We start from the raw sequence: 22431 nt of genomic DNA, 5'->3' as shown, positions 1-22431 counted from the left end.
CAGACCTGCTGAAGCCTGCATGTCCAGGAGCTACCGTGACAGCTATAGCCTGGGCTCTGCCGTATCACCAGTTCTCCTTCTCTAGGCATCTGCCAGCTCCCTGCCTGTACAACGTGTCCATCTGCTCCTGGCTGTTTTCAGAGAGGTCACTGCCCTGTATGGAGTTAGTGACTCAAATCTGCATCCCAAGCAGCAGGTAAGATACTTCACTTTGGAAACTTGCGAGAAACATGGTTCATTTGTAAGAATGAACGAGATTTGAATCATTGGTGGAAGAGCCTTTTGTTCTTCTGCCCCAAGTATGGTTATGTCCTGATCTGAGCAGACTGGAAATGTTTTCAAAGCAGAGGCAACACAGCTGATAGTCCTCCTCAGTTTGGTGGGCAGTATCATGCTGCTTTTACTTCTTTTAAATATGTGCTTTCAGCAAACAGATGCTATGACTACGTTCATCCAGGACTCCCAAGTCCTGAATTCTCCAGAGCTGCAGCACTTTGCAGCTTCCCTTGTGACGAACACGCTGCCGTCTCTGACAGTGGATCCTCAAAGCTTCAGCCCCAGCGGAGCGCTCATTGAAATGGCCGTTCACACCGCAGCTGTCCTGCTCTGCGGGCAGAGCCCCGTCCTGCAGCCCCTCAGGAACCTGGCATTCTGTCCACACACCATGGAGGTAAAGATCTAACTCAGATGGCAGCTCAGCGTATTGCTGGGTCTTTCACGTATCTGCTGGATCCTCTATAACTTAACCTTTCTTAACATCAAAAGCACCAACTTATTGTTTTAGCTGTGCATTACGGGTGTACGATGATTTCAGTGTTGTTGGGGTGAATCAGCACAACAAGCAGCTCTGAACCGGTACCTTTTCATGGTACCTCTGCATCCTGAGCACTCTCAGGCAAATACTTTTGCCAATATTTGAGTGAGCAGGTCTGAAAGCAGCTGGCAGGTCACGCTGAGGAGAGCTGCTCTAGAGGATGTTGGCTCACGGAGCCCAGGGCTGAGGCAGGGCGGAGGGATCTGCTCGACGACTTCTGGCTATCCAAGGCGTAAGGAAACGTGCTGGTACACACCAGGGTGCATCAGGCCACCCCAAGAGGAATCCAGTTCAGGATGTCTAGAGAGCACCTGTGCAAGTCTTAACAATATTGGCAGTTCTTAAGAATGGAATTTCAAAGGTAGAATTTGAAAATGTGCATGTACATCATCTGCACGACCTCTGCTTTCAGATGTCTCTTGTTCCCCATCATCAATAAAGCGACTACTACAGGAAAGAACTGATTTATATATTCATTTGTCACCTTTTTTTCCTTTCTCCTTAGCACTCTTTTCTGCCCACAATGCCAGAAGATATAATGGCTCAGGCGAGGGCCTGGAAAGGAGTGGCCTCTCTGCGCTGGTACAGTAAGTGCTCCTGACTGGCTGGGAAAGAAACTGAAGGATAATCCTTGGTTTCTGAATGAAACTGTTCCACATGTGAGGACAGACACACTCCTTAGCATGAGTTTTCCTTTGTAATTTAAGATTTGTAGCTATGGTTTATATGGGTAATGCACCAGAGCGCATCAAGCTTCGGTTAGTCTCAAGCTTAGAGCTGTTTACAGAGTTTGGGAGTGCAGGCGACCTGTCCTGTTGCTTCTGGCCAGATGAAAGTGGTGTGAGCAGAGGAGCACTCTGCCACCTTCCTGGCCAGTGTTCCGATCTCTGCTTTCCACAGTAGGATCTTAGGGCAGACTGGGGATCCAGGGGTGGGAGCATTCATGCTTACCAGCCCATTTGGTACTCGGTAGCAGAATCTTTCAGGCTTCCAGTCCTTGTTTCTCAAGGAAAGAAGCACTGAACAAATCCTTAAGTTCCTATATGGGCCTATTGCTCCTTTGAGCTTTGGGACAGTCAGTGCTTTTGATTAGATTTTTGAAGCATATTTCTTGCTCCAAGATGATGATCCCTATGAAAGGAAATAACAGGGGCTTTATAAATGTCTGTCTTGCAATACACTCCTGTCTCTCTTTCTTGACAGCATGTCCAAATGGCCACCCCTGCACTGTAGGAGAGGTAAGAATTTGGGACTGGTGGGTTTTTAAGCAGGTGGTGTTTCCAACAATATAAACTGTTTTATTTTGTTTACTGGTTTTAATGTTCTGTTGCAGCATGGTTCATTTTCCAAACTCTATATTATTAATCATTTTGCCATTGTAATATAAAATTCAGAGTAGCTCTATCACAGCTTATACCCTAAATTTAGGAAACAAGAGAAGCAGAGGTCCTTTGCCCGGTATATAGCAGTTTTTGAATTAACCAGTTACAGCTTGGATTTTTGTTTCATCCTCTTTCTCTGCTGGAGAGGCTCTCACTCTGGAATTCAGTGTTCTCATTTTGCTTTTTGCTAGTGTGGCCTCCCCATGGAAACCAGCCGCTGCCTTGACTGTGGTGCCCAAGTTGGAGGGATGATGCACATCCCTCTGCATGGCTTTCAAGAATTCCGGTACGCTCCGATTCAGGAACCTTTTCAGCACTAAATGATGTAGCACTTGCCTGTCGTGCTTTCGGGCTAAAAGGTACCAACCACTTCACGCTGCTACCTGAAAGGCAGCACGTGGGATTCCCCATTAGCTCGGCCACAGGCCTCTGAGGGAGGAGGCTGAGCTGTTAGGAGTGCTGCTCTGACTTTGCAGAAACTGCCTTAACATAAGATCTTGTCAAGCTGCTGGTTTAGGGTCTTTCATCTCCCTTCTCAGCCAGGCTGATCCAGGTTATGTGGTTCTACACCAACATACAGGATTAGGCAACATTTGCTTAAATGCATCAGCATGACTGAAGAACTTCTACCAGAGCTCCAGTAACTATGACTTGTGCTCCCTCCACCTCGACTCTCTGGGTTAACAGCCCTTGTGTAAGCGTGTTAAAGTTACTGACTCTAACAGCAGCAGCTTCTCACCTATGCAGCGTGGAGTTGGCTAATCTTGCCCTACAGGGCTGGACATTGCCTCTTGTATAGAAAACGTGTTAGGAAGGGATGTCCGAGGAAGAGTAATCAGCCAGCAAAACCAAATAAATTGGCTTATTTGTGTACAAAACTTACTGGAAGTCCTCATTCCCCTGTAGCACTTTTAATTGGCAGCTTTTATGGCATTCAAAGAATTTATGGGTTAAAAAACCAGTACTGGGTGTCAAAGACATCTCTTTTGTGTGTTTTGTCAAGGCAAAAAAATACTATATATACACTTTCTAACAGGAGTAATGAAGACAGAACTCAAACTGGCCACATACTTGGGGATGCACAACACAGAAAAACAACAGGAGTGTCTGATCGGGCCATGTCCCCGGTTGTCTTCGTTCTGATACGCTTGCTCACACATTTGACCTTGTTGCTGGGAGCCACAAAAGATCCTCAGGTATCTTCCAATAATAGTGCCAAGTGGCCACGTGAAATGTAGTGAAACCTTTGTATGATGGTGGTCCTTTTCGTCGTATTGCCGAGTAACTAGGGCAGTCTTCCAAGATGCAAGACCCAGAGTCCCTTCCCCCCTTGCCCAGGAGTAGTTTGGGTTCCTTCCTGCACTTGCTTATACAGAGGTGCCTGCCTTTATTTGTTCAGGTGGGGAGTCCTCTGGGATGGAGCTGACTTCTGGTAGGACTGTAGTTCTGCATGCCGTGTGCTTGAACTGGGCGTTACTGGTTCTGCTCATTCTTGCCTTTTGTTCCTCTTGCAACAGTCATTGCAGAAGATTATCAAGCCACCGGTGCACAACTCAGTGAGTTTCCTGCAGCAGCATATCCGGGAGGACTTGGCACAGCTGACAAAAATTTTGGGGAAGAGTGTGGATGAGACTATCAACATCCTTCATCTTGTCCTCGGCAGCCTCCTCAAGGACCCCCACCAGCACCCCGGCCAGTGTAAGGAAGACTACCTGCCCTATCACATCTGCAGGCTTTATCTGCATTTGAAGGGCAGCGGTTATTTAGCTTCTTTGAGAACAGACCGTTTCCCACAGGCAGTAGCTGAGCTGATGAGGAAGATCCAGAAATTTGAGGCTCGTTTCTTACTGTAGGGAGTGAAGGATTTTTGGCTGTTTACTTCTTTTGGTCGAGTACATGGGGTTTGCAAGGTTTGGTGCATAATTCTGGAAAGGAATTATTGAGTAAATAACCTCCTGAGATGTTGACAGAGCTTTCAGCTCGCAAGCAGAGGTGCTGCTCAAAGCCCAGTAGCTTGTGCTGTGTATAACCTGTACACCACACTGCCCTCTAAACGACTGCCAAGAAGCTGGTTGGTAGGAGAGGGATGGCAGCGTGTGGTTCATGGTAGGATCCAGAGCTCAAGTTGCCATGAGTCACTGTGTCAGAGAGGGATTTACATGCCATAGCCATATTTTTAGTGGGACACAGCACAGATCAGTATCCCAAGCTCTGTTCTTTGGTCTGTCACTGGTCATGGTCTGACCTTGGACAACTTGTTTAATCTTTCTGGGATTAATGACTTATATAATTGTCCACATCATTCAAATGAGTGACTGGACTGAAGCTTTCTGAAAAGAGGCTCCCAGCTAGAGCACGATACTCAGCTTCTAGCACTTCTGTCACTGCTCTTGGCTCATCATGCTAACTTGCAAGGTTGTCACATCTGGAAGCTTAGAGAATCTGTGCTTTCTTTTAACTGAAATATTGCGGATGTAAGAGACTAAATATTCCTGTTGCAGGGCCAGTTCAGTTTGATGGTGTGCTCTCCACCAAGGAGAAGAGAAACAAATGGGAAGAAATTGTTGCAAACACAATTATTATTCCTGAATTGGAGGTGAGAAATTTGCTGTATAAAATTTCAGTAGTTGAACAGTTCAAAATCAACTTCTTTGGAAATCTGGCCTGCTGTAATATCTGTGCTGCGCTTTTCACTCAGCTATTCCTAAAGCCAAGCCATCTGTGACACAACTGCAGGTTAGCCTTAATTTGTGAGGGTCAGCCAGCTTTCTTCTACCTGTGGCAATGGGTATCCAAGGCTGGAGTTGTGCTGTGATGATCCTGTGTAGCCAGAAGAGCAGAAATGTCTTAGCTCAGCTCAAGGTATTCATCCAAGTAAGCATATGGCTGCCCCAAATGAATCCTGGCTGCCTTTTCCCCCCATATACATCATCTCAAGAATGGAAGACCCGGGAATTGGATGAGCTCTAGAACAAAAAATAACTTTATGGTATAAAGAGCTGTCTTGCAGTATGTGTTTTACATCCCTTCTCCAGGAGTTCATCTTCTGCTTTGACACACTTCTGTGTCAATTGGTCATCAAGATAATTAGGGAAATACACTCTAGTGGAGGTTCAACACGACAGGACGCTGCCAATTCTGATATATTTTTTTTTTTTTAAATGCAGGATTTGGATAAAAAACTTCTGAAGTTAAATAGACAAATACAAGAGGATGAGAGACTTTCTTCCAATCCAATAGTGAAAATAGTGTATGGTGACCCAGGCACTTTCCTGCCCCAGCTGCCAAAGGGCAGTCACATACATCATTCCAAGATGTGGAGCTGCCGAAAGAGGATTTCAGTGGAGAACCTGGGCCATGTAGTCCAGCAGAAGAACGCCAAGGACACTGTCCCTCTCCTTTGGAAGTTTCTGCAGAAGGTGGGTGTGACAGGGGGACGAGGCACCGCAGTGTTCGGAGATCGGTCACAGAGTCACAGACTGGCTGAGGTGGGAGGTGTCTGGTTCAACCCCCTGCTCAGGAAGAGTCACCTGGAGCCAGTTCTCCAACCACCATTTGATTATAATGTCCTTATTCTCATAACTTTCTGTAATCTGGAGAACTGCACCTGTAAAACTTTTTTTTTCTTTTAAACATTTAAAAAGTAATTCCATAAAAATATTCAGAACTGGTTTGTCCGAGAACAACCTTACTCACAGGCTCCCTTTCCTCTTCCAGGAAACAGAGCTGAGGCTGGTTAAATTCTTACCAGAGATTCTGGCTCTGCAGAGAGACTTGGTGAGACGATTTCAAAACACTGCTGATGTCAAGCACTGCTCGATCAGATACTTCCTCAGTGAACCCCTCTCAGGTGAGATGACTCTGCCAAAACTAACGAGTGAAATAAAAAGTGCTGGATAGTCCAGCTGAAAACGAAGGTGTAAACTTATCTTGAGCTTGCAATCTTAAGCCCTCATATTTTCCTTTGAACTCCCATCCAAGTGAACTGCAGACGTTAACCCTGGAGTTATGCTTGGAAAAGTCATCGGGTGACTTTAAAGAGAATTAAGGACAGGAAGATTGTTCACAAGGGGTGGGGACTCTGCTCAGAGATAGGCAAGATAAATCCCTGAATGCAGCAGTGGGTATGTTGAATTTTTAAGCTCTGCCCTAGAGTAGAGCCTGCCTAAAAGGTGGGATAGGTGTCCTTCTGTCAAATAAGAATTTGAAAATTCTTACAGTACAGACTTTTGTGTGTTGCCAGTAAAAGGTGTTTCAAGGATTTGTCTTTCTGTTGTTCCTCAGATGTAATGAGGGACCTGTTCCAGAAGAGAGTGAATGTGTTTCTGACTGTTTGGAACAAGCTGAGAAGCTCCTTAGACACCAGTGGTGAGCACCCTTCTTTCCCAGTGTTGTTCTGAGAGCGATGGAAGCTAGAGCGAGCCAGCTGTCCGATGGGGCTCCTCTACTACCTCCCATCAGTGATGCTGAGACATATCCTCAAAACTGACCTTGGCCACTAAAGGTTTAAGAAGATCTAGGTGCAGATGGAAGAATTTGTTTCCCTCCTGTAGTATTCTCACCTGAACTTGCCCCCTTTATTGGTTATACGTCATGGAAACAGCACTGCTTTTTTTCAGGTTCTGTACTTTCTTCTGACGTGGGTCAGCTCAGGAGAGGCTTGCTGATCGTGGGCTGGCTCTGGGCCACCTCAAGCAGTCTTCTCTGCCTTTTATTTCAGGGGAAATTAAGCTTCCTAAGGGCTACTGTGACGCTGACCTGACCCTGGACAGCCAGCTTGAGGTCCTTCTGCCACGTCGGCAGGGGCTGGGCCTCTGCTCCACGGCCTTAGCCAGTTACCTCATCAGTCTGCACAATGACTTTATCCACTCAGTGAACAAACACATCAAGGAAGATGATAGGTATGTTGCTATTCCAGCTAGGCATTGTTTTGGGCTCTGCTCTATTACCTGCTACCACAGTCAGCTTTCCCTGCTTCATAAAGGCTTCTTGCTCTAAATGGAGCCTGTTTTCTCTCCTGCAGGTACTTGATCAGCCCATCAGAAGTGGCCGACCTGCACTTGATCAGTTACGAGGTGGAGAGAGACCTGATTCCTCTGATCTTGTCCAACTGCCAGTACAGCATGGAGAGGGGAGGGCAGACCTTGCAGGACTTTGATCTGGAGAGGATCCAGCAGCAAGTCATCAGCAAGTTCCTGCAGGGGAAACCACTCATCACCCTCACGGTAGGACAAGGCTGCGTGTTCTGCAGACTGATGCAACTTCTTGGCTGGTGTTGGAGTCCTGCCGTGTTTGCTGCAGCCAGGCATGCACTGTGGCAGGGTAAGCAGTGTTAGCAAAGCTTTACAACCATGGCTTTCTCTCCTGACAGGGAATACCTACCCTCGTGTACAGGCATGATCGGAATTATGAACAGCTCTTTAATGATGTCAGGAACAAGCTGGATCAGGTGAGTTTCTGCATTGGAGGAAACGGGGCGAGCACGTGGCCCCTGCCACCCCAAGAAATGTTAGGTTTGTCTTCTGTCGCTTGCCTTCTTCATCTGAAGAGTTGTTCTGCTCATCTCTCAGCATGCCTTGAACACGTACAGACTGGCCTTCTGTCAGGCAGGATTTACAGAGGAAGGGGATATAGTTAAGCATTTTCAGTTTCCTAAATCTGGGGCTCTGCTGACTTCAATGACTTTAGCAACTTGAGCAGCAATAAGGAATGGCTCTAAACTAATACTAGTAACTGCTTTGACTTCATGGTTTTCAGAGTGCCCTCCCCACTTCGGTGATGAACATGATCAGTGGGGAGCTACAGTCTTACAGTGATGTCTGCGATGCTCTGTCTGTCACTGAAATTACCTTGGGATTCCTGGCCATGGCTGGAGAGAATGCTGAAATGCTTCTGACTGACTACATCGAAAATGTTCTGCAGATGGGTGATCAGACAAACCCTCACGTACTGCAGGTGAGTCCCTGAGAGCAAAGCTCTTATTCTTACAGGATAAAATCTGTACTGGCTTATACTAAATCCAGCCAGTCTGATCTCCAAGCCCAGCAAATGTTCAGCTTGCAAAGGTATCTGATAGAATTCCCGCCCCACCATATTCAACAGTGGGGGGAAACAATTTTTACTTCCCCTGCAACTGGTGTTTGCAAGGTGGGAGCATCTATTAGCTCGTGATGCTCAGCAGGTTCTTGCAAAACCCTCCAGAAAGGTCAGGTGCAGGATGTGCAGAAGGTCACGTTCTTCTCTGCAGATCTGAGCTCTTCTGTCAGCACCAGGAAGAATTCTCAGTTGAGTGTCAGCACAATTAGTTCAACGCTAAAACTGAGAAAAGGGACAACTTCTGAGTCAGGTTTCAGTGACACTGGTTTGCCTGGTGCTGACCAGGATTGAGAATATCCCTGTACCTCTCAAAAGTGGTGATAGGGAAGGTTTTCTCTCCTAATGATGTGTGAAAAGAGGCCCTTTACTGATAGGGGCAAAGGCACTATGCTGTGACGTGTGCCGTAGCCCTGTCACTTTCCCACTCCCTTTCACGATACCGAAAAGGTGGGTTATTGCAGGCAAAATGCGGAAGAGGGAGAGAGAAGCCTTTTGCAGACGAGCTTCTGTGCTCAGGTTGAACTGCTGAACTCTATGGTTGTGCTCCTCTGCAGTTTTGGCTGGCAGGGCAGGGTGTGGACAGGTTCCTAAATACACCCCTTGCACCCAGGTTCCCTCCATATATATGTGTTTTTTTCAGGCCCTAAGACGATGCCACCTAAAGCACAACATAGCCCTGTGGCAACTTCTCTCTACCCGCAAATCTGAGCAGCTTCTGCGCCTCAAAAGGGTAAGGACACTGCTGACTTCAGTTGTCTAATCGGCTGGTTCCTCTTCTCTAAACTAAGTTGCTCAAATGTGTATGGTTGTCTTTTCCTCTCACTGCATTTTTAGGATCCTTTTGTAGACATCAATACAGTCTACAAAGCTGAGCTCAGTCCAGAGATTGCCAAGCTCCTCAACACCTTCCTTGTCCACTCAAGGCTGGAAACCTTCCTGCAGGAGCTCCATGAAATGATCGTTTTGAAGCTGAGACGTGTCCAAGCTGTGGATGAATTCAGACCCACATGGAGGTAACAGTTGTGCAGCCCAAACCAACCCGTTGTTAACTTGAGCTTCTCTGCCTCTGGAAGTGCACATGATGGAAGCGTTCCCTTGGCACGTGGCTGCCCTGCTAGGCACAAAGCACGAGCGTCACCATTAAGAATACACAGCCAGTTCTAAGACACGGTGCCCGTTTCTGGCACGTATGACTCTTCAGCTTACACAAGCTATTTCGGGAACACTGCGGGCTATACCAGGAGCTGCTGTTCAGGAGCACTAAAGATAAACACAAGCGCTTCCGCACTCAGCTTTCCACAGGCACAGCTTGGCCCTGACCCCTTGGTTCTGACCTGCAGCCTCCCATTCCTGGGTTCTTTAGCCCCTCTCTAAATCTGAGGGGCTGTTCAGTCCTTCTCATTATGAAATACACGTATTAAAATTCTGTATATTTGATATTGGTGCATTCCTACCACACACAATACTATGTGGCATGTGCTGTTTGCTGTACACCATCTCTTAATACTACTTCTGCTCTGTTTTCCAGCCTGAAGGAATCGCTCCTTCCTTACCTTGATGTAAAAGACTCGGAGTTAGCTACAGAGCTGCAAGAGATGTTCCCTGATGAGATTCTTCTCTCCCACGCTACTGCCACATGGAAAGCTGCTGCTCTCTTCAAAAGAGAGCGTAGGGAAGGCTAGGACCGCTACCTTCCTGATCCACAGGGACTTTTAGTGCCACAAACACAGGGCCTCGGTGAGCTTCTGCAACCTTGGGGGCTTGTTTTTTGTGGTGGTTGTTTGTTTTGGGGGTTTGTGGGTTTTCTTACCAACTTCAGTACCAAAAGTGTAATGGAAAGATTAGATGCTTTCACGCATCAGGAAGATGGTAGAGAAGCAGAAGGCCGCACCTGTAAGCAGAGACTCTGGAAGGCGTCATAAAAAAACCCCAGAATCCTCAAGCCACCTGCTAAAGATGAAGGATTGTTCTTAAAAGCATCGCTGCTGGGAAAGGTGGTTTTTTTGTGCAATCTGCCTTTCTCTTGACACAACTGTCACCTCCTCGCCGCTGCCCCGGGCAGAACTGGGTCCAATCTGGAAGAACACGAGCACCGAGGGACGCTGCTCCCTCCCTGCCTGAACCGCCCTCAGCCCCCGCTCCCCGGACTCGCCGCCGCGTTGCTCCCCGGGGCAGGGCCCCTCTCCGGGCCCGCCGTGTGCCTCCCCCCGCCCCGGCGGTGGTTCCCAATAAAGCTCCTTTTCTCTGCGCCGTCACTCCTCCCGCCTCGTTCCCCGCCTGCCCGGAACGGCCGCTCTCCGCCCGCCTTGCCGGGGGGCGGCGCTGAGGCGGTTTCCGGCGCGGCGCCATGTCGGGACCGCCGGCGGCCGCCACCCTCCGCCGCTGGGAACGGTAACGGCGCGGCCTGCGCATGCGCGGGGGCGGTGCCATGGCAACCGTGCGCGGCCCTGGGCGCAGGGCTGGGCCTAGTAGGGTGGGTGGGCCCCATCGCCCCCCCCCCACCCGGTACCGGGCCCTTTCCTCGTCACCCCCGCGGCCCTCGGGAGGACAAGCGCAAAGTGACGGGAGTTGCATCCCCGCGCTCCCCGTTCTGGGGACAAGCGAAGGGGTTCCCGCCTCCCCACTCGTTACGGGGTCCCTCGGGAAGAGCCCCCCGGTGCTCTGCCGCCATCGTGGGCTCCGTGGGCTCCGTGGGCTCCTCCAGTGCTTGCGGGCCGGGGGCTCAGCCCGGCCCCGCGGTGCCGTTGGGTTCGTGCCGGTGGGATGGAGCGGGGCCGGGAGCCGGGGAGGAGGGCGGCCGTTTCACTGCGGCCGTGTGCTCTTTGGCTAGCGAGCAGGCCCAGCTGCAAGCCAGCGTGGTTGAGGAGGACACCGAGGAGTGGCAGAAAGATTCAAGTTTTACAGGACTGGAGAGAGTGGGAGGTGTTGACTTGTCGTATATCAAAGGAGATGACACCAGCGCCTGCGCTTCCCTGGTGGTTCTCAGCTACCCGGCTCTTGAGGTAACGGCAAGCGAACAACTTCCCTCCTTAGGGTTGTGCCAGGGGTGCAATAACACGGGTGTTATAGAAAAGCTTACACAAAGGCCGTTATCTGCTGTCCCTCTGCCTTACAGGCAGTCACATCACATGTATCTTCAACAAAGCTTCCAACTGTATGTTCTGCAAGAAAGATAAACAGAGAAAAAACATACATGTAAGGATTTAGACATAAGTTTAGGAAGATGTGATGCAAACCACTCCTAATTGTGAGAGGTTCGTAGGGTTACTGGGGACTTCAAGGCGTGGAGAGATAGCTTTGGTATGTGTTAAGAGTTAGTTGGTAAATCAGAAAATACCGTGGTGAGATGTAGTCCATGGTCAGGCACAGAAGACTTTAACTGGTTTAGGTGTATATTGAAAATAATCAGTCTTGGCCACTACCCAGAAGGAGACAAAAAGGACCATTGTTACTCAGCACCGATCAAGAGAGGAAATTAAAGCATTTGTAGCACTCAAGCAGCAGATGTCTTGTTTGTGAGTTCTTGCTGCGAATCAACTAATAATATGGGATGTAACATATGAAATCCTTTTCAAAAGCACCGTGAATCCCACATCCCACAGTCATTTTACTTGAATTAATAAAGATTTTTGGTCTCTTTCCCAGCTTTCAGAATGATATAAAAATTATCTTTTAACTATAAAACTTACAACAAGCAGAGAAATAAAGTTTGATATTGGCCGCTGGGATTTTTATGAACTGAATTTAAAATCCTGCCTCGATTCTTGATTTGCCCTACATGAACATTTTTTTGGTCCTGTCTTACAGAGTTTCTTTTGGCCTATCCATGCATAGGGACAGACGCCCTTTGATAATGCTCTGACCGGGGGAACTTTGAGGTCTATTTGAATAACTGCCCTAATTTTGTTTCAAGGACTTCGCTCTCAGGCAGGGGATGGTAGGTGATGTCCAGCCCTCTTCTCCCAGCAGCCCATTATCCCCTCTCTGAGTGACCGACTGACACAACCCAACGGCCTCAGCTTTGCGGGAGAGATCCAGAAGCAGAGTGTTTTAAAATAAGATGAGAGCAAGGGATGTAAACCAGAGGAGGTGTCTCTGAAACAGGAAGCATCCTGCAAAGTCCCCGAGGTCACTGTCCCTGCACTGTCCCACTGCTCCCAGGTGCTGTACGAGGATTGCCGGATGGTGGCTGTGAGCGCCCCGTACGTGGCAGGATTCTTGGCCTTCCGGGAGGTCCCTTTCCTGGTAGAAGCTGTTCAGAGACTTCAGCAGGAGCAGCCCAAGCTCAAACCTCAGGTGTGACATATTTCTTTGTCCTGATTTAGAGTCTGGTGTAGACAGCACCACAGGAAGACCCTTATAGAGAGAAGTAAGAGGTCAGAGAGAGACTTCTCCTTCCTCACAGGGCCAGCGTCGCTGTGTTTACTGGAGTGGCTCTCAGTGTGCAGGAAATAACATTTATTTTTTGGCTTTTTCAGGTACTTCTTGTAGATGGGAATGGCCTGCTCCATCCCAGAGGTAGGACTTCACTGGAGAGCCCTGCTCTCCAGGGTCCCCATGCTGCCACTTGAGATGCCTGTTCTCTGGTGTCCTGCAGTGACAGTGACTGGTTGTTGGCAGGATTTGGTGTGGCCTGTCACCTCGGAGTCCTGACAGATCTACCGTGCATCGGGGTGGCCAAGAACCTCCTGCAGGTGGATGGCTTGGTCAGGGATGAGCTGCACAGAGAGCAGGTTAGGCCAGGTTGGGGATTTATTTCCACTCTTTAAGATCCCAAGAGAATTGGGGCAGCCGCATACCCGTGCTTCCTAACCAACAGACCTTGTGTGTGTTTATCCCTAGATTCGTTCCCTGCAGAGGGAAGGAGATACGTTCCTGCTGACAGGCACCTCGGGGCGTGTCCTGGGCATGGTAAGCTGCAGGGAGTTTCCTGTTTGCTTGGCCATCAAGTGTTCCAGCTTTGTGCAGCTGGGAGCGCTGGAGGACGTTGTCTCTATAGTGGGACGGTCTCAGTGATGTTAGTTCAGGAGGACATGGTGTGAACCGGTGACCAGTGACGCTGCTTTCCCCTTTCTGTGAGCTCAGACGTTGGTGGAAGGCGTTGACAGTTCAGGCGTTGGGTGTGTTCATGTCCGTGGCCGTGGCGCCTGAGGTGCCGCGCTCCAGTCCCCCCCCCATCCCCAAGCCATGGTCCCGCAGGCGCCAGCTCTGTAGCAGCTTACGGGGCTGCACCACGGGAGCATCTGACTCAGGAGAGTGCTGCACAGGAGACTCTCAGATGTAGGAAACTTCCTGTGTCTGGTGTTATTTCAACACAGTCTGCACCGGCGAGTCTCTCCGCTTCCCAGAGCAGCGTGAGGCAGGTGGGGGAGGGCCACAGGGGTCCCAAAGGGTGAACGGTCCCTACCAGGAGATACTGGGAAGTAGAAGAGGTTCAAGAAGGCTGGGAGCTGCCAAATACAGAGCCACCATCCCACCTTCTGAAGGCAACTGGCTAGTTTATAATTCATCTGTCACTCTGTAGTTGTTAAAATAAGCCTCTTAAGTATTTGATCTTTCTCGTTTTTGAATGCACAGGCCCTGCGGAGCTACAACAACAGCTCTAAGCCGCTCTATGTCTCTGTGGGTCACAGGGTGTGCCTGCAGACAGCCGTGCGCCTGGTCAAGTCCTGCTGCAGGTACCGGATCCCGGAGCCCATCCGCCAGGTACACAAGCAGGGGGGCCGAGGAGGGGCAGGCAGGCCTGGAGTAGGGAAGCAGACAAGCAGGCAGCAGAGGGGGCGGGGGCTGTCAAGCCTCTGGTGAAGTTTCAGAGCCTCGTCTGCAGCTGGCACCCTTCTTGCCGGCCTGTTCTCTCCAGCCTGGTTGGTGGTGGCTACGCGGTAGTTAACTGATCCTTCCTCCTCACTGCTTCTGACGCAGTGCCCAGAAGCACACGCAGCCCTTACCGCAGACCCTGACTGATTTCTTGGTTCCTCTCTGCAGGCAGCTTGTGTGACGCTGATGTGAATAGAGAGGAGCTGGCAATGCAGCTCGCCTGGGCACTCCGAGCCCGGCACAGACTGCAGTGCTGCTCCTCTGGGCTTTGCCCCGCTGCCGCACTCCGCAGGGAGCTGCGCGCTCAGCCAGTAGGTGACAGCACTGGATCACTGAGCCGCAGCTGCCACCAAGGCTCGGCTTCAGACTAATTAAATCGCAGCAGGGCTTGAGGAAAGGATCTGGAGAAGCACAAAGCCTCTGGGACTTCTAGCCTGACGAGTGCTTCACTTCTCTCGGGGTCACCCCGCAGTTGGTGGCTGGGGCCGGCCAGCCCCAGCGGGGAGTGGGGCCGCTTGAGGTGTCGGTGTCCGTAAGGCTGCCCAGGAACGGGCCGCTGGTGCCACCGTGCCCGGCCACCTTTGCTCTGCAGCTCCTCGGAGCAGCGCTGAGCTGATCCTGCTGAGGGCTCTTCCGCAGTCTCTGCACACAGGAGCTTCTCGCTGAGCTACTGCAGTGTTTTCTGAAAACAGTCTCGAGTCTATAGTTAAAAACCAGGCAAAAATCTAACACCTTAGAGCAAAACAAACCTTGAAGTGGCCGTATCAGAACTGGAGTTTCTGAGCTCATAAACCACTACCTGCCAGACGGGAGTAGGCTGGTAGATCTTGTTATGTAATCGCTTCCAGCAAGGGACAGATGCCTCCGCAGAGCTCTGAGCTAGCTCTGCAGTTCGGCATGTTCAGAGGAAAGGGGAAAAGCATTCCCTTTGGAAACAAAAAGGTGTCTTGGAGCTTTTCATCACCCTCATTTCATTTCCAACTATCTCCAGTATTTGTCTGTGTTCTGAGGCTCTTCCAGTTCTCTAACTGCGACCTTTATTTAAAGTGATGGAATGAGTTGTTGTCACTTTCCTTACAGAGAGATTAAAAACCCAAAAGGGAGGGTGTTTACTGTAGAGGTAGAGGAATGGCCAGGGGTAAGGATGCTTAAACCTTTCCATGGGACTTCTCCCTGTCGCAGTTCCTCAGTGTGGTAGCTCACAGATCTTGGCACAGAGCAGTGCTGAAAGCCTCAGCCCTTGAGCACCTAAAGCTGGAGTTAGGAAGTAGAAGGCTGTGGGGAGTCCGGCCGTGGGTGACTTCCTTGGCCTTTTTGCTCTGCTATGCCCCCAGGACAAGCTCGCAGAGCTGATGGGCAATGTGCTTATGGCTTTCCCAGGGTGGTGGAAGATCTCTGGATCATCAGCTTTTAGTCTGTAAGTTCTGGTAGCCCCAGAAGCATAGCGCTGCTAGGAGAGCTCAGCTGCCCGTACCTCCCGAGGCTGTTTCGGGCTCGTACGAAGGCAGCGCTGCGCTGCAGCGTGTGTGGTGCTGGGCAGCTGGTGGGGGAACTTCAACCTTCTGCTTCCCTCGAGGTGCGGCTGCCCGGTCTGCGTAGGGCGTGTTGTGCTTCTTGGGCACCCGACACTGTCTAGGCAGCGATCAGAAACAGTTTGATTTGCATTCAGCCCACAATGTGGTCACGCTGCCAAAGGAACTGTGGCTGCGACGCAGGTGGGAGAAGTGATCTTTCAGAGAAAGCAGAGGGAAGTTCATGGTCACCTACAATCGGTATTTACATCCCACTTAGTCCTTATTCCATGTGTACGTGCAAGGCCAGTCGGGGAGAATTTTGCTTGTGGGGGGGTGATCTCTGCCCAGCCAGCTTGTGAGACTTTGAGGTTCTTCTGCAGAGAGTTGGTCATCTGGAGCTACCCAGACCGGGACTGAGGTAGGCAGGAGCTGTCCCGGAATACCAAGCAGAGCCTTCACGCCGAGCAGCACGATACCAGGCCCTCCCGAGAGCAGCTGCCCTTGCCTTCTCCAGTGTGTGCCCACGCTCTGAGCCTGCCCAGCCCCGGGAGCCGCACGCACAGCGCGGAGACGGAAGCTTTTGATGCTCTCCAGCTGACGAGGATTGCACTGGGACTGATTCTTCTGTGCTGGCAGGTCCAGGCTCCTGGCTGGCTGCACACCCGCCTCCAGCTTACGCCATGAGCCGTTCGGCTCCAGCTGGCACCTTGCCCTGCTGCTGCTCGCGATGTGCCTGGTGGAGCAGCCTGATGTTGCTCCAGCCCATGGAGAAGGACAGGAAGAGGCCTGCTCAGGGCCTTCATGTGAGAAATTAAACACCTGCCCGCAGGAGAACTGAAGAAGAAGCCATCATCCCTCTCTGCGACCAGCTCCTGCTGCCCAGCAGGGAAATCAGTAGCTGATACCCTGGAACTCAACTCCCTTCAGACGTGCGCCCTGCTGCAAGCGTGCTGTGTACCCAGGGATCACCACTGCCCCTCACAAAATAGGCAAAGCAACAATTCCTAATGCCAGCACTAGTCCCCTCTGAAAATAGAAACAATCTGTGAGGATTATTGCGGGACAGTTATCCATCTTATTGATTAGCCTCTTGGGTAATACACAGGATTAAGCTGTCTCTCAACACTGCGTTAGGAGTGAGGACTGGCTGGTAACTTGCTACCTAATCAAGCATTAGCTTATGTTACCAGCAGAACCTGGTCAGGGTTTTTCTTCCCTGGAAAAATAGTTTGTAGATGTGACTCTTGCTACCTTGGTCTCCCAGTAGGGACTCTATTGAACCACCTCCTTCCCTTGTTATAAAATGCATCACGTAATCTCTTATCCTGAAGAGTGATCAAAGTTATTTGTCAGTTCAGTTATGAAACTGTCCAATTATAGAGAGAAGGGGAAAAAACCTCACAAACAAACCACCCTTATGTAACTATTTTTCATTCCTGAGTTTGCAGAATTGTTAAGCAGTTGTGGAGCTGCGTTTCCAGCGGTGAGGCAGAGCCTCTGCCCGAGCGGCCCGACTGGAAGTGGCAGGGATGGAGGGGTGGTGGGGAGCTTCTGGGGGTGCAGGAGAGGCTCTTCAGAAGTAGAACAGCGATGAAAGTAGCAAATGCTTCAAGGACAGCCACTGGGGATGCGTTAACCCACTTTATTAGTGTGATCATCATATGCTGTGAAGCTTTTCCAGCTGGGAAGGTCACATACTGCTCTTGAAGTGGAGAGAGACACTCAGCCTTTGAGGTGGGGCGCAGCAGCTGCTCTAAAATGTCATGGCATAGCAGTGTTTTTGAGAAAGGAAGTTTCTAAAAAAGAAAAAAACTTTAAGGGAATGTAAAAATCAACTGCCCATTCTCAAAGTTGTCCAAGAGCCCAGGACCTGCGTGGTTGTGATATCATCGAAGAGTCTTCTGCTAGTACGGTGCAGCGCTGGAAAGCTGAACAATAACACTTCTGGGGGACAAGAACGTCCAGTCGATGTCCAGCAACACTTTCTTACAGCTCTTAGGATTTCCACTGGTGTTCTTGCCCCACTCTGACCACGTGCTGTCCTGCGCTGCGGATCCGACACGGCAGGCACGTTTTCCTGGTGGGCTCAGGAGGACTCACGTCCCAGGAGAGTATCAGAAGAGGAAGGGAGGAACCAGACACTTGCATGAGGACAGGTTTGATGAGGTTTGGTGATGGCTCCAAGCTCAATTTCAAACGAGGAGGGCAGTAAACCAGGAATTTGGTAGAGTCTCAACTTTCCTCCTTTTGGTTTTGGTACTGGAAAGCGGAACCCAGAGCCTGGATACGGGCTGGCGTGTGACCTGCTGCCGTCAGCGTCCTTGGCAGCTTTGCCTTTGGGCTCCCGAGGTGGGACAGTGCGAAAGGTGTGTCAGTTGCTTGCCTGCCTTGCCACTGCTGCCAGGAAGTGCCAGAGCCAAGGCTGGGCTTGTGTCTTGTCTCTGTTTGCTTTTAGTGGATGTTTTTACCTGCTTTAGCTGCATAATTACCATCGCACAGCCAGCCCATCCGGCGCGTAGGCAGGACGAGCCAAGCTCTTGCCTAGGGAAAAGGATATGCAGCAGACGAGTGGTGTGCTGCTCCATCTGTTGCTGCAGCATACAGCTGCTGGAACGGAGGAAGCAGAGCGATGGGTACAAGAACGGGCGATGCCAGCTTCTCTCTTCTCATCCCGTGTCCTGCTGAGAACTCACCCGCTGGGTTGCCACGTTCCCAGACTCTTCACAGCCCTCTCCATAGCTTTGTTCCCCCTCTCAATTCACAGTTTCCTGTGGAGGGCAGAGGAATTTCTCAGCTGATGAGTGACCAGAAAGGCTGATCCTTTGGGAACATCCCCATGTCACAGCTGTGGACGGTTGCGGGGTGCTGTGAGCCTGGAGGCTGCAGCCTGCACCTGCCTGGGACACAGAGTCCTGGGACACGGCTCCTGCTTCACTGAGCGTGCAGCGAAGGTTATTGCAGCAGAGTCCTGGGGGCGTTCTGCTGCTCTGGGACAAGTCAATAAAATGCCCCAGTAGTTCTCCACCTTTTGAGGAGGGATCTGTGATCCACCGTCTTGTGCTGAGTTACCTTGCAGTGCTGCAGAGATCTGCCTTCACACCCATAAGGTTCTGGCACTCCCAACAACTTCCCCGGGGGGCCAGGGGCATTCTGCTTTTGTACATCAGTGTAGGCTGAAGGATTTTGATAGCTTTGAGCAGAGGGGGTGAAGAAGATCCCAACAAATAGAAGAGCAGGCAGAGTCCTGGGCTGAAGGGAAGTCATTTGTTCTGGGCGTCTTTATCTGCGAGCATTCTGCTGATGCACGGGAGCTCCTCAACACCGCGGAGACCTGCGTGTGATCGTGGCACAGGGTCCCTTTGGGGAGTGGGGGTGGCGGAGCAGCTTCGGCAGAAGGGAGAGCTGGTTTGCTTTTTGGAGTCTCTCCTCTCAAGGGAAGGAAGATTTACCCTGCCCTCCATTTTCTATCAAGTCTGTTCTGTCTCTCATCAGATAGTGATGAGCTGTTGCTGGGGGGGCCTGCGGAGGGGCTTAGCTGCTCGCTGCATGTCCCTGCATTGCACTGGGAGGTGCCTACATGTGGAAGAACTCATCTGGGTCAGTTCAAAGGATGAAAGCACTAGACTGCTCTCAGCCTCGCAGGCCTCCTCTAGTCTGGCTCTGCTGTCAGGGCTCATCAAAGAGAGGTTGCGGTTCTGCAGTAAGGCACAATGGCAGAGCAGCCCATCACCTCGGCAACTCCCTTTGCCAGTGAACAGCTCTCCTTACTAAGCCTCTGGAAATCCTTGCTGGCCCCTCACGTCCCTGGACGATGAGGAGCTGCTGGTCGGGGTAGGTGTAAGGCGAGGGATTCCAGCTGGGTCAGCGCCTGCTGCTGCGCTGCGGCGTGTGCTGGTGGGGCCCCGTGGTGAAGGCTGGTCGCACTCGGCCGCAGCCGGGATTTGCTGAGGAAGCCCAGCCTGGCTCCTCCCTTGGCTCTTCCTCCCGCCGTGCTCGGCGCAGGTCAGGGCTGTGCGCAGGAACTGCCTGTGCCCGGTGTCTCGCCTCCTTACTCCTATGAGAAGTAAAGGGGCAAACAGGAAGGGTTCAGAAAATGTCATTTCTGCTCCCAAAATGGACTGTACTCCAGTAAGGCTGTTTGGTCCAGGAGTCTCTATTTCTTCATTTTAAGTCTTCATCCTCCCAGGCAGCTTGCAGTGTTACACAGAAACCACACAAGGAAAGAAACGTGCAGGTTCATCTTTGCAACACAGTTGTACGAGAGCTGTTTGTGACGTGCTGACCTCAGGGACATACCGAGATATAACAAAGGGGAGGCACCAAGCAGGCTGATCAATCCATTTTCACTCATTTTCCTCCTTAATTGCAGGCTGATATCAGATCGAGGGAGTATATTCGGAAGCAGCTGTGTTCACCACCGGAGGCCGTATCTTCTGGGCCAGAGAGGTAGGTGTGGGCAGCCCAGGCAGGCAGCTGCCTCTCCAGAGGGGATCTACTCATGTAATGAGGCAGTAATGGCATTACAGGGACAGGCAGGGTACCCAGGTGAGCTCAGGTGACAGCAGGACGCATGCTGCTGCCACCCAGGGTGATTTCTGGCAGTTGTGGCCATGCCACCCCCCACGTTTCTCCCACAGAGCACCGTGTTCTGGGCTGAGGAAGGTTGGTGGGGATTTGGTCTGTTTCTGGTGCCTGCGATAAGCGAAGCACACAGGTGTGACACGAGGGGGAACAGAAATACCCTGCAGGGAGCTGGGTTCTGCCCCCAGAAAGGAAGGGAAGGGCCACACTCCTCCTCTCTTACATAACGTCACCCACCAGCTGCTGTGTCCACGGGTGTAAATCCATTGCAAGGCTGCCGGGGCATAGGAGTTCCTTGTGTTGTGGCTCCCAAGAGTCTGTGGCTGGGATCCTTGGGGCCCACACCAGTACCGGGCTGGGCAGGTGCCGGGTGGCCCCGAAGAGCAGCTCGGGGGTGAGCCGAGGGTGTTGGGACCCGAAGCCCGCTCTGCTCTGGGCACCCTGACGTGCCAGTGTGAAGGTGCCTGGTGGCAGCAGTCAGGGGTTCCTTTCACTGACTGAGGCGGCTTTTTGGGATTCCTTAGGGCGCCTGGGTGGTGCAACTCCTCGTGCTCTGCACAGCAACTCGCTTCTCGGAGTCCTGCGGCCAGAAGCGAAAGAAGGAGCTTTCTCTGCTTTTGTAGTGGCGGCTGCAGAGTGTGGCCAGGCAATGGGTGTCCAGGCCGTGGGGGTGGCCCTGTGCAGTGCCAGGCTGGGTGTCCCCCGTTTGTGCTGGAGCTTCATCTCTAACACCCTCCTGCCATGGCTGGAGCTCTCACAAAGTCTGGCTGGTTTGGAGGTCTGTGCCACAGAACAAACAAACTCGTTCCATTTATGACCGTTTATCTCAAAACCTGTGTATCCGAGCCCTTATTCACCAAGGGACATAGTTACTTGGTCGTCTTAGTTTCTACTTTAAGTCTGTGACCCTTCCTTGTTTTTGTTTCTCACAGAAAAAATGAGGCTGAACTGGATGATTAGTCTGATGGCAGAAGAAGCTGTGGGGCTCCTCTGTCCTGGATCCTCTCCTCCACCACGACTGCGGCTCTGCCAGGTGCCACCCCGGGGGTGCGTGGCGCGAGGCTGGGGCAGGATAAGGCCAGGGGCTGTGCCTGGGTCTGGTGGGCAGGCAGAGCCGCTCTGCTCCAGGCTAATGTTTAGAACATATTTCTCAGGGTTGATTTTTAAGCATTGTAAAAATATTTGTGTAAGCAAATGTACACTTGTAAATTTGCAACAGCTTCCTCGAGTACTTGGGGAATTGCAGGAGGTGATTTACAGAGAGATGTTGGGGCATTTAACTTGGTTATAAACAAGCTCCAGAGCTGGGCTTTGGCTCCCACCGCACCCCCATAGCATGGAGACTTCCCTTCTCATCTTTTTTGGAACAGCTTCCCCCTGCCCCTCTCTGCAGCCTGCGCTCTCACCTGTGCTTTGTGCGTCCCCGCGGAGCAGAAGCCCCGCGCCCAGCTCCCCCTGGCCCTGCCAGCCGGGCAGGTGGGCGTCTGACTCACGAGGGAGGGGACGGAGCCAACACTCTGCTGCAGATTTTGGAAGAGGCTCAGACATCTGAGCTCTGCTACTGGAGAAGTTTTGTGGCTGCCTGGTGTCGGTGGGTCCCGTGTGCCTGCTGCCTTCGTGCCGTGCAGCAGTGACCGGGCCTCGGTGGCTGCGGGCAGGTCGTTGCCTGCACTGGGCATGTGGTGCTGGTCATGGAGGGAACTTGTGCTGCTGCTGAAGCCCGAGTGGGCTGGAGGGGTGTGACAGTGCCTGCGTGGGCTTGGTGTTACGGTCACCCACTGCGGTGACAGAGGAGGGGCTGGCAGTGCAGACCTGTGCTTCCTGAAGTAAAGGTCACTTCAGGGGGGAAAGGAGAATCTCCAGTCAAGGAGAACGGGGAGGGAGGTTCTTCCTGCTACACAAATCTGTCACTGTGGCCAGATCTCTGGGCTGGGAGAAGGAAGCTCTCAGTGCCCAGCACCCTTGGACCAACACCCGGGTTAAGCTGTGTGCGAAGCTTCGCTTTAGCAGCAGAGCCCAGAACAAACAGTTTTATCCCTGAATCAATACAGCGAGTCTCGGCCAGTTTGCAGGGCTAAAGCTTTTTCTCCAAATGTGGGGGCTCCTGGCTGGACACGCAGGTTATTCCTCACTGTTTCCGAAGAAAATTGGAGCAGATGCACGAGTTTTTGAGCACAGCCAAACCTCCGGCATGATGATTTTAAAAAAGCCATGGCTGTGTAAGCTT

At 51.4% G+C, this 22431-nt stretch overlaps 2 protein-coding genes across 8 annotated transcripts in view; both read left to right on the top strand.

Moving 5' to 3' along the window:
* Positions 1 to 10540, top strand: part of RNF213 (ring finger protein 213) — a 54478-nt gene extending 43938 nt beyond the window's left edge. For 6 of the 7 annotated variants that reach the window (XM_074847337.1, XM_074847339.1, XM_074847338.1 and 3 more), the window contains 18 exons: positions 86 to 196; positions 428 to 670; positions 1320 to 1401; positions 2018 to 2052; positions 2388 to 2482; positions 3233 to 3392; positions 3714 to 3894; positions 4698 to 4792; positions 5364 to 5615; positions 5914 to 6046; positions 6481 to 6564; positions 6917 to 7097; positions 7220 to 7421; positions 7568 to 7645; positions 7954 to 8151; positions 8933 to 9022; positions 9127 to 9305; positions 9821 to 10540. In XM_074847337.1, the coding sequence (XP_074703438.1) occupies positions 86 to 196; positions 428 to 670; positions 1320 to 1401; positions 2018 to 2052; positions 2388 to 2482; positions 3233 to 3392; positions 3714 to 3894; positions 4698 to 4792; positions 5364 to 5615; positions 5914 to 6046; positions 6481 to 6564; positions 6917 to 7097; positions 7220 to 7421; positions 7568 to 7645; positions 7954 to 8151; positions 8933 to 9022; positions 9127 to 9305; positions 9821 to 9974 (2553 nt within the window). In that variant the 3' untranslated portion in view covers positions 9975 to 10540. Of the gene's footprint in view, positions 1 to 85; positions 197 to 427; positions 671 to 1319; positions 1402 to 2017; positions 2053 to 2387; positions 2556 to 3232; positions 3393 to 3713; positions 3895 to 4697; positions 4793 to 5363; positions 5616 to 5913; positions 6047 to 6480; positions 6565 to 6916; positions 7098 to 7219; positions 7422 to 7567; positions 7646 to 7953; positions 8152 to 8932; positions 9023 to 9126; positions 9306 to 9820 lie in introns of those variants that run through there. The other variant, XM_074847341.1, reaches the window with a different exon arrangement.
* Positions 10541 to 10552: 12 nt separating this feature from the next.
* ENDOV (endonuclease V) lies at positions 10553 to 21420 on the top strand. The gene is made up of 9 exons (XM_074847371.1): positions 10553 to 10683; positions 11123 to 11294; positions 12454 to 12588; positions 12771 to 12810; positions 12913 to 13025; positions 13135 to 13203; positions 13870 to 13998; positions 19993 to 20069; positions 21137 to 21420. The coding sequence occupies exons 1-9, from the start codon at positions 10640 to 10642 to the stop codon at positions 21162 to 21164; spliced, it is 807 nt and encodes a 268-aa protein (XP_074703472.1). The 5' UTR covers positions 10553 to 10639; the 3' UTR covers positions 21165 to 21420.
* Positions 21421 to 22431: the final 1011 nt, after the last annotated feature.

This window comes from Strix aluco, chromosome 21, assembly GCF_031877795.1.
Source record: "Strix aluco isolate bStrAlu1 chromosome 21, bStrAlu1.hap1, whole genome shotgun sequence".
Lineage (NCBI taxonomy): Eukaryota > Metazoa > Chordata > Aves > Strigiformes > Strigidae > Strix > Strix aluco.
Note: the sequence above shows the minus strand (reverse complement) of the source record. Positions and strands in the feature narration are given on the sequence as shown.